Source organism: Zalophus californianus, chromosome 8, assembly GCF_009762305.2.
Source record: "Zalophus californianus isolate mZalCal1 chromosome 8, mZalCal1.pri.v2, whole genome shotgun sequence".
Classification (NCBI taxonomy): domain Eukaryota; kingdom Metazoa; phylum Chordata; class Mammalia; order Carnivora; family Otariidae; genus Zalophus; species Zalophus californianus.
This window is the reverse complement of record NC_045602.1, coordinates 66743845-66759053: the sequence shown is the minus strand read 5'-3', so window position 1 is coordinate 66759053 and position 15209 is coordinate 66743845. Positions and strand designations below refer to the sequence as shown.

The 15209-nt window shown below is 41.2% G+C and overlaps 2 protein-coding genes across 4 annotated transcripts in view; one reads left to right on the top strand and one right to left on the bottom strand.

Annotated features, from left to right (window-relative positions):
- Positions 1-15209, top strand: part of SPTBN1 (spectrin beta, non-erythrocytic 1) — a 192669-nt gene that overhangs the window by 45553 nt on the left and 131907 nt on the right. For 2 of the 3 annotated variants that reach the window (XM_027622166.2, XM_027622167.2), the window contains exon 2: positions 5976-6170. In XM_027622166.2, coding sequence (XP_027477967.1) covers positions 6023-6170 — 148 coding nt within the window. In that variant the 5' untranslated portion in view covers positions 5976-6022. Of the gene's footprint in view, positions 1-5975; positions 6171-15209 lie in introns of those variants that run through there. The other variant, XM_027622169.2, reaches the window with a different exon arrangement.
- LOC113937618 (protein S100-A10-like) lies at positions 8771-9387 on the bottom strand. The gene has a single exon (XM_035728898.1). It carries the CDS (start codon positions 9381-9383, stop codon positions 9000-9002), a length of 384 nt encoding a protein of 127 aa, XP_035584791.1. The 5' UTR covers positions 9384-9387; the 3' UTR covers positions 8771-8999.

Here is a 15209-nt window from a genome sequence, read left to right as displayed (position 1 = left end):
AGCTGTGTCATGCTTTTTGTATAGTTCATGTGTTTCTGTAAAGCTGCAAGTCAACTGGTAATTTTAAAAAGTGAGTGATACTGGGGTGCCTGGCTGGCTCAGTCAGTAGAGCATGTGACTCTTGGTTGATCTCAGGATCATGAGTTCAAGCCCCATTTAGGTCATAGAGCTTACTTAAAAATAAAAAAGTGAATGATACTTTTATAAAAGACTGGGTGCATGACTTTGTTAGTTGTCACACTAGAACTTATCATTTATGTCTTGGTTTTGTGAGTAGAGAACTCTGAATATTTAAGATGGAATCTTGGGCCTTATTGTGAAACTAGCTCTGTGAACCTGAATAACAACAGGTTAGCTGGGTTTATCCATCCCTGTGGTTTCTTGCAGATATTCCTCTTCGTTGGCCATTTTATTCATGCTGCAGAATGCCTCAGTGGGCACATTGCAAATACGGTGTGACTCAAGTCTTACTTTTTGGAGACAGAATAGTTGAGAGGATTGAGGCAGGTCTCTCCTGGGTCTGTTCCTGGAAATTGTCAGACCCCACAGCTTGATCCCTTCAGAGTCCCTGAGCAGAATTTTTTTTTTTTTTAGAGATAGCACACCAGCAGTCCAGTGTATGCTTTTTCAAGTCTTTTATGAGTAAAGTGAGAGGGTTTTTAGTGTTTGCAGAACATTTGGGTCTGTGGCTTCTGCCAAAATAGTTAGCATATGGTTTTCTTCCTCAAAAAGGATTGGCAAATGTTAGTTACCTTTTTCATTTTAATTTAATTTATTAGAGCCTTTACTTAAAATTGGGTATTAAGGAGGTGTGTGTTTGTGTGTGGGGGGTGTGTGTGTGTGTATTTAGTGCCAGTGAAAATCCCATTTTCTTCTCATTTTTTTACTTTCTGAAATCTGAATAGTTCAGACAAAAAGTAAATTCTTTTGATGGGTTAAAACTAAATTAAAAAGGGAAACCTAAGTGTTAATATGTACATGGAGAAGTACCTTATTAAATCTATGTTCACGTTTAAAATTGTGACTAGTCTAAAATTGTGACTTCCTTGAAAGCAGGGCGCCCAGGAGATCTGTGTAGCTCCAATGAGCGTGTGTTTTGGCCTTTGTGCCTGATGGAGTTAGTACCAGAGTGGCAGCTTGAATTGACATTGTCCCCGTGCCCTCACCTTTCTGACCTCTACCTACCAGTCTCCCACCCACCCACCCAGCCAGGCATAAATAAATAATCAGGAAGCATTTAATGTTTCTGAGCACCCCACTAGGAGTTGAGAAGATATAAGAACAGTATGATGGGAACATGACCTCGAGAGCCTATGGCCTAGTGACAATAAGTAAATAGAAGTTTAGTACTTATGAAACAGTCTTATAATGCTAAGAGATAGGTCAGTGGTGTATAAGGTCTGGGAGGGGGAGGACATATTCAGGATTCTCTAAGGTTGTCTTAATTCAGACCAGGAGGTAGTGGTGGTAACTGATAAGAGGTAGTTACAGTAAGGTGATACCTAAGCTAGGATTTGTGGGTAGAGGAAAAAGCTGTTTCCCGGTTGTTTGGAGGTAAATCAAGAGCCTGACTTTTTTCCTTCAGGAGCTACAAGAGCTTAGGACAGGAATATTGAGACCACACTGGAGAGTTGGTCAGAATCCCCTCATGAAGCCCTTTTGCTTCAAAGGTTTCTGGGCATTTTTCTGAAGGCTTGGGCCTCAGTGGGTTTTAGTCACAGGAATGAAATGATTGGACTTACATTTGGGAAAGGTCCCTCTGGTGGCAATGTCAGGGAAAGGTCCCTCTGGTGGCAATGAAAATTGGAGGTGAGTTGCTGGAAAAAGAAAAAACTGTTTCGGGGTGCCTGGGTGGCTCTGTTGGTTAAGCGGCTCAGGTCATGATCCTGGTGTCCCTGGATCGAGTCCTTCGTCGGACTCCCTGCTCAGCAGTGAGTCTGCTTCTCCCTCTGACCCTCCCCCCTCTTGTGCTCTCTTTCTCATTCTCTCTCTCTCTCAAATAAAATCTTTAAAAAAAAAAAAGAAAAAACTGTGCTTGAGCTAACTCCTGATCGTCAGGAGGTACAAGCAGCCTTGGGGGCTGAAGATGGAAGGAGAGGGAGAGATGAGGGAAGACTACAAGGTGTCTAGCTGAGGTAACTGGGAGAAAGGAGAGTGCCATTCAGTGAGGGAGTGATGGAAAGGAGATGGCGTCTGGAGGGAGAAATTATGGGTTTATTTTTAGACACGGACCCTGATGATCCTTAGGACCCCTGCACTTAGCTGTCCAGGCAGCAGCTATCAGCATAGGGGAGGAGCCAAAGATTGGGGGTGGGTAACATCACCCAGGGAGATTTTATACAGAAACAGAAGAGGGCAGTGGAAGGAAACTTGGAGATAACGATAAAGAATAAAAAAACCTGTGCATTTGTCTAATACCTGTGTCACATGGAAAACAGATTTGGCATCTTGGGAAGTAAGCAGATAAGATATTTTCCCTCTGGACTTTGCCAGGTATTGATATATGGAATTTTAGTCAAAAAAGAGGTGACCTAATAGAACACTACTGAAACTTGGAATGGTAATGTTCTGGCTTTTTTCTTGGTGGTTATGACAAGAGCTGGCGGAACCTATTTGCCTTCTGGGTCTAGGGTAATCATTTCCTGATCTGTTTCTGTTTTGGTCTGCCAGTTGAAGAAATAAAATTACTGTCTTCTTATCGAAGTATAAAATGATGAGCATTTGGAATTTTTTTGTATCTTTTGGAAAATTCCAGTTTATAGGATGTAGGGTTAGAGAAGAGTATTTGGTGGACGGGTCTTGGACTTACATATTCCTTGTTTTTACGCGCGCACACACACACACACACACACACACAGACTTAGGGCAGGGAAGGTAGGTATGCGTTTTTAACCATCTTCCCAAAACCTAGACACAAAAACACGGGTATTATTCATATAGCACCCAGGATATTATTGATTTTTATTCATTCAGGGATTATTTAATGACTTCCTGCCATGGTGATCAAGTCAGTCAGAATCTGGGCCCTCACTGAGCCCGTTGGGGCAATGAGAGCCGTTCTCTGGGAGAGGAGATTGTCTTGTTTCATGCCAACCTTATATAGTCCTCTCATGCTTTCCAAATGGCAGACCCACCAGGCAGAGTTCTAAGATGGCCGGCTCTCCACTCTTCTCTCCTCCTAATCTCCCCTCAGCCATTTAAGAAGCACAGATTACCTTACTGGCTGTGGAGGACACATGGCTGATAGCACCTTGGGAAAATCTAGCCCTCTGTAGATAACCTACTGGAGACACCTCCATGTGAGATATAAACTTCCCTCTCAGCTGGCGCTTGTTGAAGTAGATTGGGGGTAATGGTGTTTATAGTGTGCTGGGCTTTTTGGAATCCCCATGCTCTGGGCACACTCATTCATTTCTTTCCTTGACTCTGACTTTTCCTTTACCCTTAGGTTACTCCATTGTTGCTATTGAATACCTAGAAGCACACTTTCACTGTGGCCCTGGTGGGGGTTGGGATGTTTTGCTTTGACATTGCCCTGGGGGAACAAAAAAGATCCCATTATAAAAAATCAGCTGTTTGATAAGGATATTATCTTAGGACAGATGGAGCATTTTGAAGAAAAATGATCCTGATATCCAAGTTCTTAGACACTCAAGTGAAACAACTGAATAAAAAGAATAACTGATAGCATTGATATTTCTTTTGTACACAGACTTTTGCTTCCCACTTTCCTCTTTAAGGAAGAATGGTGTTGTTACAGAACAAACACCATTAAAGAATTTTTAGGACAAAATATGCTTAGGTGGTTTGAACGACTTATTTAAGGGTTAGGGAAAGGATTAGCACTTGCTTGTTGAGAAATCTGTGGGAAGCAGTCACTGATCTGGGGATAAGTCAGTGGTAGGAAGAGGGACACATGGGGGAAATGGTGAGGGTTGGGCTCCCTTAGGAGTCAGGTGTGGAGGGAGTTGGAGCCCCAGTTGGCGGCTGCCTTGGAGATCCTAGGGTGGCTTGTTCTCATTGGTCAGCAGGTGGCACCAAATAGCCAACACGGATCCCGAGAGGTATGTAGTGTTCAGATTTCACCTTGGGTTGGGTTTAAATTGCACTTTCTCTACTTTGAGAAATTTGGAATTCATAAGCACCTTCACATTCTTTTTTTTTTTTTCCCTGTAGAGATGGCATCCTCCAAGGCTGAATTTTATGTAAGTCTTTGGTATTGACATAGTTATGAAAATTAACCACCTCCAAGGTCAAATGGTACATGACACGATCGACTTTTCTTTTTTTGAAGGGGGTTATGACTTGGTGTTAAAAGTGACAAACACTAAGATCAATATAACATACTTATTGGTTTAGGTTTCTCTCATTTTTTTGTGTGTTTTTATGAAATCTGGTATATACATTGCTAATGTAGGTGTTAAAATTAATCTACTGATAAGTCTATATTGCTGGGATTGATTATGTCTACATGATTGGTATCCAGGATTTTACTCCTACCCAAATGCTTGTGTTTGAGCCATGGTGGGTGATTATATGGGTCATTGACTTCTTCATTCCTCCAACAGGCTATCCTGCTTCTCAACATAAAGGCTTTCCTTTGCCTGGAAATGCTATTTCTCTTGATCTGGGCGTGACCTGTTCCTTTTTGACATTGAGATCTCACTTTAAATACTGACTCAGAGAGGCCTTCCCTGACCACTAGATCTGAAATATGAAACAGTCTCAATCTCTCTCTCTCTCTTTCTTAAATTGAGATATATTTGATGTATAATGTTGTGTAAGTTTAAGGAAATCAACATGTTGATTTGATATATTTCTGTGTTGCAATACGATCACTACTGTAGCATTAGCTAACGGGTCTGTCACATCACGTAATTAGCATTTCTTTCTTTTTTTTTTTTTTTTGGTGGTGTGAACAGTAAGATCTAGTCTCTTAGCAGCTTTGAGGTTTATAATACAGTGTGGTCGATCACAGCTCTATTGCCTCCGCTTTTTTATTTTCTTTCAACTATTTTGCCTTTTCTTGTGTGCTTTTTGTCCGGCTCCTCCTCCTCAGCTTCCCTGGAGCTGAGTCCTTCTCTTGTTTACTGTTATCCCTAGCATCTGAAACAGTACTGAGCACAGAGTAAGTCCTCAGTACATTCCGGTTCAGGGGATGCATCATAGCTGTACTGAAGAGGGAAGAAGCTATATTTAAAGCTAAATGTATTCTCATAATTCTCTGAGGGCATTTTGATAAAGTGAAGATAGAAGTGGACCAAAAGTTGAGGCCTAGGTTCTTGTTTCTTATTTGTTCCTGTAAAATACTGTGCCCTGGGTTGGTCCCTGAGAACTGGGTCTTGGTCATAGGATTTGTAAATAATAGCAATTTAAATAATTGCAGTCGTTCCTTATGAAGCCTCTACTGTGTACTGGAACTGTCCTTGGTGACTTACATTTACTAACTCATTTGATCTTAGGCATCTCTTTTCTAATAGGAAAATGAGATATTTAGGTGAAACAACCTGTTCTCTTATATAACATTTTATGAATTTCTAGGAGAAGCTAAAAGGTTATAGTTTATGGTGGTACAGAGTAGAAATAAATGAGTTCATTCAGAAGCCCCAAGTAGGTATTCATCCAGCTCCCATAAAACTTTAAAATTGCAAAGCTTAAACTTTACAAAGAGGGAAGAAACCCACCCTGGATTGGGTGTCTGTCATTTCATTCAGTCCTTCCCACAACATGGAGACTATCTTTGCTTTCTAATGGTTGGGGAAGCTGAGGCTCAGAGATGTTAAGTACCCTGGCCCACGTCATACACCTGTTCTGAGGCAGTACTGATGTTCAAAATCATCTTCGATTGACCCCGGAAGTCTGTTCTTGACTTGCAGGAGTTGTCTCATCTTCTACTCACCTCTAACCCAGCAGGTTTCTTAGGAACACGGCGTGCTCTAGACATCTAAATCGGGTCTTCTTTCCCTCTGTCACAGGACTCTAAGAAGGAGCTGATGTGGAGGAGCAGCTGAGACAGTTCAGGATGACGACCACAGTAGCCACAGACTATGACAACATTGAGATCCAGCAGCAGTACAGCGATGTCAACAACCGCTGGGACGTGGATGACTGGGACAATGAGAACAGCTCTGCGAGGCTCTTCGAGCGCTCCCGCATCAAGGCTCTGGCAGGTGCGTCTCCTCCTGCCCCGCTACAGAGGCCCAGCAGCCCTTAGGGCTCCTTTTAAAATCACCCACCCTGTCTTCCCCTACAAGAAGGTCAGCTCCCCTCTCCATCAATGTGTGCCAGGAGGGCAAGCTGACCGTTGCATGAGATAGCCAGGTCCATATTTGGAGAGCCGTCCATCCTAAGGCCAAAATGATTGAGTGATTTTTGGAGCTGCTCTAGGTTTGTAAGAATTCTTTGACTCATCTTACGTTTCAAAATAATGCAGCCTACTGGACTATATACAGAAAAATATACACATTAGCCTGTGTGCTTAGTTCCTGTGATATCTTAGTTGATCTGACTTGTTACAGTAGTAGAGTACTTACTTTGGGTGACCAGGGGTAGTTAGTATCACATGCAAGGGTTTTAGATGTAAAAAAGCAATAGCTTAATCTGGTAAGGGCATGTTTAATGCTATCACAGGTCAGTTTGCTATTGACTCATTAAAATTAGCATAAACACATCCTTCCTTTGTGATTTCTCACTCTCTTGTTGCTGTTGAATGCTTAGAACACGCTTTCACCCTCGCCCTAGTTGGGGTGGGTAGTTCTTGCCCTGAAATTGCCCTGAAAATCCAGAAAGGGTTCCATCATGATGAAAACTCAGCAATACTGAATATATGTAAACCAGAGACCAAAGTGGAGTCTATTTAAGGTCTTGCATCTATACTTTGAGATTTCAAATCAAATGGTTTCCAAATGAGGAAAGTGGGTTAATGATTTTTTTTTTCTTAATGTCTTTGATTATCACCCATAAATTGTAGCTGTGTTAGCCGGGTAAGTTTACTGTTAATTGTTCATATAGCTGACTTTTCTTGTTACCTTTACGGTGTCATCTGATTATGATGCATGTATCATTCAGAGTTCTCTTGATTGTAAGCAAAAGGAAACCTAACCTAAAGTGGTTTAACCAACTGAGCCACCCAGGCACCCTAACCTAAAGTGGTTTAAATGATAAAGAGAATGTATTGGTCACATTGAAGACAAATTTGGCCTTTAAGCAAGACTTACTCCTGGGCTTAAATAGTGTGACCAGGGCCCAGTTTCTTTCTCTACATTTTGTGGCCTTGTAGTTCCAAGATAGCTGCCCCAGGTCCCAGATATGTCTGTAAGGATATCCAGGAGAAAAGAGCACCCCTGCTGCCCCAGTACTTCTACCATGGCCCTCAGAGCAGTCTCACTGGCCTGATTGATCCTGCCTTGGGCCAGAGGCGTCCCTCACAATCTCTCTCCAAGTAGAATCAGAGAAGAGGATATGCTGATTGACATCAGCTAATCCTGACACGCTCTGGAGTGAGGGGGGGGTTGTGGGGTAAGGTAGGGAGGGGTCAGTCTCATCTGAACAGCTTGGCTAGAAAATTTGGAATATAACAGGAAGGAGGAAGAGGGAAGTGGATACTGGGGTGCAGCCAACTAAATGCTATAGGAAAATTCTCCAGTTGCCTTAGGATAAATTGTCTCTTGAGTGGTGGTGATTTAATGATCTTTCTTGAGCTTCCCTGATTTGAGGGCATAAATGAATGATTAACCAGGTAGTCACTCTAGAAATGAAGATTTTCTAGCTTACTCATTAACATGGAACCTTATGGAAACCTTGATCCTGGCTAGTGCCAGTGGATCGATTTGTACTTTAATCTGTTACCTCTTTTTCTTGAATCTTCATTTAGTCTTTCGATCAGTATGATATTGGTGGCCAGTTACCTTTGATCATGAGTCATTTACTTTCTGGTTCTAGGCTACTACGTATTACCTCCCTTGTATGGAAAATTGTACCTGCAGTTGTAGAGTAGTTCCTTGCTCTTTGTATCTGATCTTTCCTGCAGTTCCAGGGGAGATCCACAGCTGGCTTTAGTATCGATCAGTTGTCCTAACACTTCCTAGGGTGGCTTTCCCTCTCTGTTATCTAGGTCCCTGAGCTACTGTAGTTATGATAGTAATAGTAAGCATTTAACATGGTGATTGTGTGCAGGCGCTGTTCTAAATGCATTGTATATGTAAACAGTTAATCCCATAACAACCATATACGAGAGACATTACTATTATCTACAGTGTATAGATGAGGAAACTGACACATAGAGAGATTAAGTAGCTTGCCCAAGGTCACACTGCTGTTAAGTGGCTAAGGCAGACTGGCTCCCAAGTGTATACTTCCCTATTTTTCTATATTCAGTAAAATATAAAATGATTCAAAGCTCATTGGTATAGAATATCGATAATGGGTAACTGAAACATGTTTTAAAAAAAGATCTTTAAAAGGCTCAGGAATAAATCTTGTGGTTTAGAAGAAGCCATTTGATTGGAGGAAATTTTCTTGTTATCTGACTTCCTATTCTGTGGGACCAAAAAATCTGAGTTCTTTAAGAATCTTATATGCTGAAAACAAGAGCAACAGAATTAAAAAAAAAAAAAGAGAACAGTTCAGCAGTGTCTGAATCCTTCTAGAATGTGAGCATGCATCATAATTGCCTGGTCATCTTGTTAATTGCCGGGCCCACCCACAGAGTTTCTTATTCAGTAAGTCTAGGATAGGGCTTGATAATATGCATTTCTTTTTTTTTTTTTGAAGAAGGAATTTGTTTATTGAGGGTAAGGGTGCAAGCAATATAAAAATCAAAAGCTTATCTGACTTTTCTTTCTCTGCTTCTCAAATAGGGGTTGGATTTTATTTGTACATTTTCTGAGGGTCCCAATCTGCTCATGGAATCCTTTATACAGGGGGAAGCTGTGGGACAGATTCCTAGAGATCCTTCGGGAGAACTCTCATTGGGCCGGCGGGAGTGTTGCTCATGTTGCCTACTTCTTTACCTTCTGCTTCATGTGTATTACAAAATAGTCATTGCATGCGATGGTGAGCCCAGCAATTAGCGAGAAGAAGCTCTGGAAGCCCACTTTGCCGTCTTGGCACTGGTCCAGGTCCTTCATTATTTTGTCCACGGCCAGAGGGTCTTTTTGATTTTCCAAAAATCCAGGGAACTCCTTTTCCATGAGTACTCTCAGGTCCTCCTTTGTTAAGTAGCCTTTATCCCCAGCAAACTTGTGAAACGTGAACATCATGGTTTCCATGGCATGTTCCATTTGAGATGGCATTTTGGTGAGGTCTGTTGAAACCTTGGCCCAAGGCGCGGCTGGGACGATTTGCTGGCTGGGACGCACGGCCAGTGAGCGGATAATATGCATTTCTAACAGGTTTCTGGGTGATGCTAATGTAGCTGGTCTGGGGAATCACATTTCAAGACTGGTGTGGAGTCTTGGTGGTTGACTGGTCTATTTCCCTGAGTGTCTGAGACCATTACATCTAGACCCAGCTAAAATCTAGTAAGGATTAAAGTATCAAACTCAACAGAGTTATGTTAAAGGCACACTTTAATGTGGGAGTGGTGTGGAAGGCTGGCATCTCATTTTGAGAAAAGAGAAATATCTTACTGTCTCTTACAGGGAAGTAATATAGTGATAGATCCAGCGTGAGGGAATGCTGTTGTAGGGTTTCTGTTACAAATGCATGTTCTTAAAGTGGGAAATCTTGGCTAGCGCAGTGGAAATGTACATAGCAAGTTACCTGTCCCTCTTAAGTGCTCTACATGTTGAGTCTTCTCTAGACTCCAATCTGAATTGTGAGGTGATCTATAAAAGACATTACTGCAGGAATTCATCTTTTTACAGCACATCTTTTTTTTTTTTTAAAGATTTTATTTATTTATTTGACAGAGACACAGCAAGAGAGGGAACACAGCAGGGGGAGTGGGAGAGGGAGAAGCAGGCTTCCCGCTGCTGAGCAGGGAGCCTGATGTGGGGCTTGATCCCAGGACCCTGGGATCATGACCTGAGCCAAAGGCAGACGCTTAACAACTGATCCACCCCAGGCGCCCCACAGCACATCTTGTATTGACAGTGTAAATACCACCTTGGATTGTGTCCTTTACTAAGTGGCTTTAAATGTTTGTATGTCGGGGCGCCTGGGTGGCTCAGTCAGTTAAATGTCTGTCTTCAGCTCAGGTCATGATCCCAGGGTCCTAGGATCGAGTCCGCCATCGGACTCCCTGCTCAGCGGGGAGTCTGCTTCTCCCTTTCCCTCTGCCTGATGCTCTGCCCGCTTGTGTGCTCTCTCTCTGTGTCAAATAAATAAATAAAATCTTTAAAAAAAAAAATGTTTGCATCTGAGGAAATAAGGTGAAGTAAACTACTTGCTACTAATTTTTACCCAGTTGACAGACATTTTCTATTACTAGGATGCTATGTATATATGTTTTGCATATAGGTAACATATATTATGTATATGTATATATTCTTCCTTGAGTTGTAAAAACTGTTTTTAATTTCAGTTTTACTTGCCTTCATCCTCTTCTTGCTTTTAACTTTGTGGTATAATAAGAGATAAATTTTGTTTTTGTCCTCAGTCCTGGCACAGAACTCCCTAAAACCCTTGGAATTTGCTGTCTTTTGTTATTCATGAAAAGCCTTCTTTCTCACACCTGGATTTGTGCTGGTGGAGGTGACTTAGGGTGAGGCCTTTAGATAGTGTTAGAATGGGCTGGTCACTGAAATGACCAAAGAATGAGAAGGTGGGAACTTTGAGCCTACCTTCTGGGAAAGAGGGGGGCCTAGAGATTGAGTTTAATCTCAATGATTGATTTAATCAAGCATGTCTACATATTAAAACTTCTCTAAAAACCCCTAAATGACAGTATTTGGAGAGCTTCTGGGTTGGGGAACACATTAGTGTGTTGGAAGGGTGGTGGGTCCTAAGAGGCCACGAAAGTTCTGCACCCTCCTGCACCACACCTTGCCTATACACCTCTTCCATTTGGCTGTTCCTGAGTTGTATCCTTTATAATAAACCAGCAAACATAAGTAAAGTTTTTTTCCTGAATTCTGTGAGTCGTCCTAGTAAATTTTTGAACCTGAGGGGGTTGTTCATGAACTTATTGCTGATCAGTCAGAAGTGTGGTGGCCTGGGACTTGAGACTGTCATCTGGAAGTGGAGGCAGTCTTGGGGTGACAGATCCCTTCAGCTGGGGGATCTGCCCTCACTCCAGGCAGTTAGTGTCAGAAGTGAATTGCATTCTGGCACACCCATTTGGTGTAAGATGTTTCACAGGGGAGATGCCTTCTCTGGTATAATGTGGAACACATCCATGTTTTATTTTTTTTTTTTTTAAGATTTTATTTACTTGCCAGAGAGAGAGAGAGAGCACACACAAGCAGGGAGGAGCAGCAGGCAGAGGGAGAAGCAGGCTCCCTGATGTGGGACTCGATCCCAGGACCCTGGGACCATGACCTGGGCCGAAGGCAGACGCTTAACCGACTGAGCCAGCCAGGCATCCCCATATCCATGTTTTAAAAACGTAGGAATCAGGCCTGTGGTCACTTGTCAAGTGCCAGTTTATCATCACGAAGATGGCAGAGTCTGGAGTTGGGTCGCTTCCATTGCCCAGGGAGCTTTGAATCTTTCCATTCTCCTTAAGACTTTTTTGCTTGAAAATTAGTCTGATTCACCTCGCAGTCACTCATCACCAGCCCTCCCGGTCTTTAGTATCCGAAACATCAGAGGAAAACACAAGTTGGAGGCATAGGGAAGTGAACTCTGCTGTCTTCATAATCTGCCTAAGGAATCTGCCGGTGGGGACAGAAGCAGCTGCTTTTTCTCACAGTAGAGAAAAGCTTCATCTGAAAGTTTCCTCCCTCACACAAGTTGGGTGTGTGGGGGGGGTCTCTCAAATCATTAGCTTGCAAAAGGTCAAGACTTAGAAATGCTTTAGAAACTAATTCGAATTAAGATGGATTGTTGCCCCATGTTCACAAATTTTATATATACGAGGCTGGGGAGATTTATACTTATGCCTAAATTGTGTACTCCCACGTATAATTTAGAAGGAAGATGAGGAAAGCCTTGGTGCATCATGTTGTGTAGCGGAGAGATCGTACCATGCCGATTCAGCCTTAAGGCAGAGTGCTGTGAAGTGACTTTTATGCATTCTGTAAATGATTTCCCGCATCCCATGATGGCATACCCACATTCCTGACCTCTGACCAAATTGCCCCAGCAGTGTGGAACATGTGGTGGTGAAGAAAGTGATTCAAAATAAGTGGGGCTTTTTGCAAAGCAGCGTTTTATTTGAAATAAAAATGTAAAACTTAATCTTTTAAAGAAATGTAAAAGGTAAATGTTTTCTTTTTACAAGCGATAAGTGTTTATGGTTGGAGGTTATATTTTGTACAATCAACACAAATCCTTTAAAAAGTACAACATTTCACTTGAAAATATTGATAAAGTTGGGGCGCCTGGGTGGCTCAGTCGGTTGAGCTTCCTACTCTTGGATTTCAGCTCGGGTCATAATCTCAGGGTCATGAGATTGAGGCCCCCTCCTCCATGGGGCTCCGCGCTGGGTGTGGAGCCTGCTTAAGATTCTCTTTCTCCCTTTCCCTCTGTTCCTCCTCCCCCACACCCCCAGCACACACTCTTTCTCTCAAAAAAAAAAAAAAGATAATGTAATTAGAATTAATCTTTGTATCAACACTCATAAACAGTGAATTTTAAAAATTGGGAGGATATACACCAAAATAGTGTTTATTTCTGAGTGACTTTCCTTTTTACTTAACTGAATTTTTTTCCTGAAGTAAAATCTGAACTATTTTGTAATGAGGAAAACAAGGCATAAAAACATCTTAACATCTAATATCACATTTAGAAGTTTTAATTTTTCCCCCCAAAATCATGACATAGAAAAGTGGTAGGAAAAAGCCTGTGTATAAATAAGTATTGAAAAAAGAAATTAAAAATGAAATTCCTTTGGGAGATGTCACTCATCAACATTTATGAGCTAAAATTATGCATAAGAGCCTTTCTGCTAAACTATGGACTTAGCAAAAGGAACTGACCTTGAGCTTACATGGTTAGTGCAGACAGAATCAAGGACAGCTGATAGCCATAGAAAAATGAGCTGAAGGCATCTAATTGTATCCTTTACATCACATCCATAAAGTATGTGTTATTAGTTATTATATGTATAGGCCAGACTCTCTTTAAACATAGTCATTTGAATGACCAAGAATTTTGGTGGAGCATTTTAATCAGCTAAACCGCTGATATGCTTTAAATATTTAGAGCAGTATTGCCTAAAAGAAATGTAATACCAACCACGTATGATTTTTAACTTTCTAAGTAAGATATTTCAGCTAATCAAATCATCCAAAATATTATATCAATGTGCAATCAGTATAAGAAATTAGATAGTTTACATTTTTTTTCTACTAAGTCTTTGAAATCCAATATATATTTTACTAGCCACATTTCTTATGGTCAGTAGTCACGTGTGGCCGATGGCTACTGATTTGGATGATGCAACTGGAGTGCCTTCACACGGACACTTTTATTGGCTAAAACCTTATAGATCCTGCCAAACAAATGTGAGCTTTAAAATACCATCAAGTATTTAGTCTAGGGTATATTTGTAAAGCAGTAAGTGGTTGGCCACTTGGCTAAATGTGAATTTAAATTCTGATCAGGAATAATGTATCAGTTGAATTGTTATTGTAAAAATGAATACTTCTGGGCGCCTGGGTGGCTCAGTTGGTTAAGCGACTGCCTTCGGCTCAGGTCATGATCCTGGAGTCCCTGGATCGAGTCCCGCATCGGGCTCCCTGCTCGGCAGGGAGTCTGCTTCTCCCTCTGACCCTCCCCCTTCTCATGTGCTCTCTCTCTCTCATTCTCTCTCTCTCTCTCTCAAATAAATAAATAAAATCTTTAAAAAAAAAAATCTTTCCTTTAAAAAAAAAAAATGAATACTTCTCCTTTTTGTGCTTTCCAGTACAACTTTTCAGTGGATGCAAGGTAGCAACAGTTAGATCCTGCAACACATCTGCACTCTGCTCTTTCAGCTGAAAATTTGGCACTGCTCTCAAGCACTGTTTTTGGATGCAGAAGACTGAACAGCACACTTGTTTAAAAATGCATAATTCAAGAGCCCCCGTAAGTTGAGATTCACTAATGGAGGAGGGAGCCCAGTAGTCCACATTTTTAATGCATATTTGAGAAACACTTTCCTGGGACATGGCCTTAGTAGTCTCACTTATATTTGTATCTTCTTACCTCTGAGTATTTCTCCCCAAAGTGAAAATCAACTTTTTATCTCTTCTTTAAAATGGTAGTCTGCTCTTTCTCCCAGTAAGTAGGTCACACTTTATATTTTGATATCTCGACACCTAAGAAGCCTTCATGTTCCGCCCAAACTGAGTATAGGGCTGTCTCCTGGCAGGAAGAGCACATCCTTTCTCTAATCCCAGGCCTCGTTCCAGCCGCTGTGTGGGTGGATCCTCCTGGTCCCAACGGTGATTGAGACCACCCCAACCCCTGTCACCGTTGAGGCCTTACCATTTGTAATCTCCAGGAGGGCAGAACATTTCTCTGGGCCTAAATTAGAGTGCGCATTAAAATTAGTAGGGAAACTTGAAAAGTATATCCTAAAGAAAATTCTGCAGTGATAGATAAAAAAAATTCAGGTACAGGGTTTCCTCAGGCGGAAAAGAGCTGGATTCTGTACACTGAGAATTAGAGCAGAACTTGCCATCACTTTCTCCCAAGTGACTGCAAATTTCAAGCTATCATTAAAGTTATGTACTTTGATTGTTTACTTAATTCCAGAATAGATAGACCTGCACTTGGACAGAGGAAAACCTACTTTTAAAACCTTAAAAGATTTTTAAGTTTACCTTTTTCTAGAGATATCTTAATGTCTTTTCTACCTACAATCATGAGTTTTTAATGAGATGGTTTAGATATTGGCTTTATATTTTTTGTGGTCTCCTATAATATGATGGCTTTACTTAGAAACCTTCCAGGTTTAGACTGTTAATTCACAATCCACTGCTCCTGCCAAAATGAATAAAAAAAATATATATATATAAAATATATACAAATATATGATATATAGAATGAATATTATAATATGAATAATATATATGAATAAAATATATATACAAATATATATGTATGACATATAGACATAT

Bases quoted from the DNA above. Each gene is read 5' to 3' on its own strand.
- LOC113937618 (XM_035728898.1), bottom strand. From the start codon at position 9,383: ATGCATATTATCCGCTCACTGGCCGTGCGTCCCAGCCAGCAAATCGTC.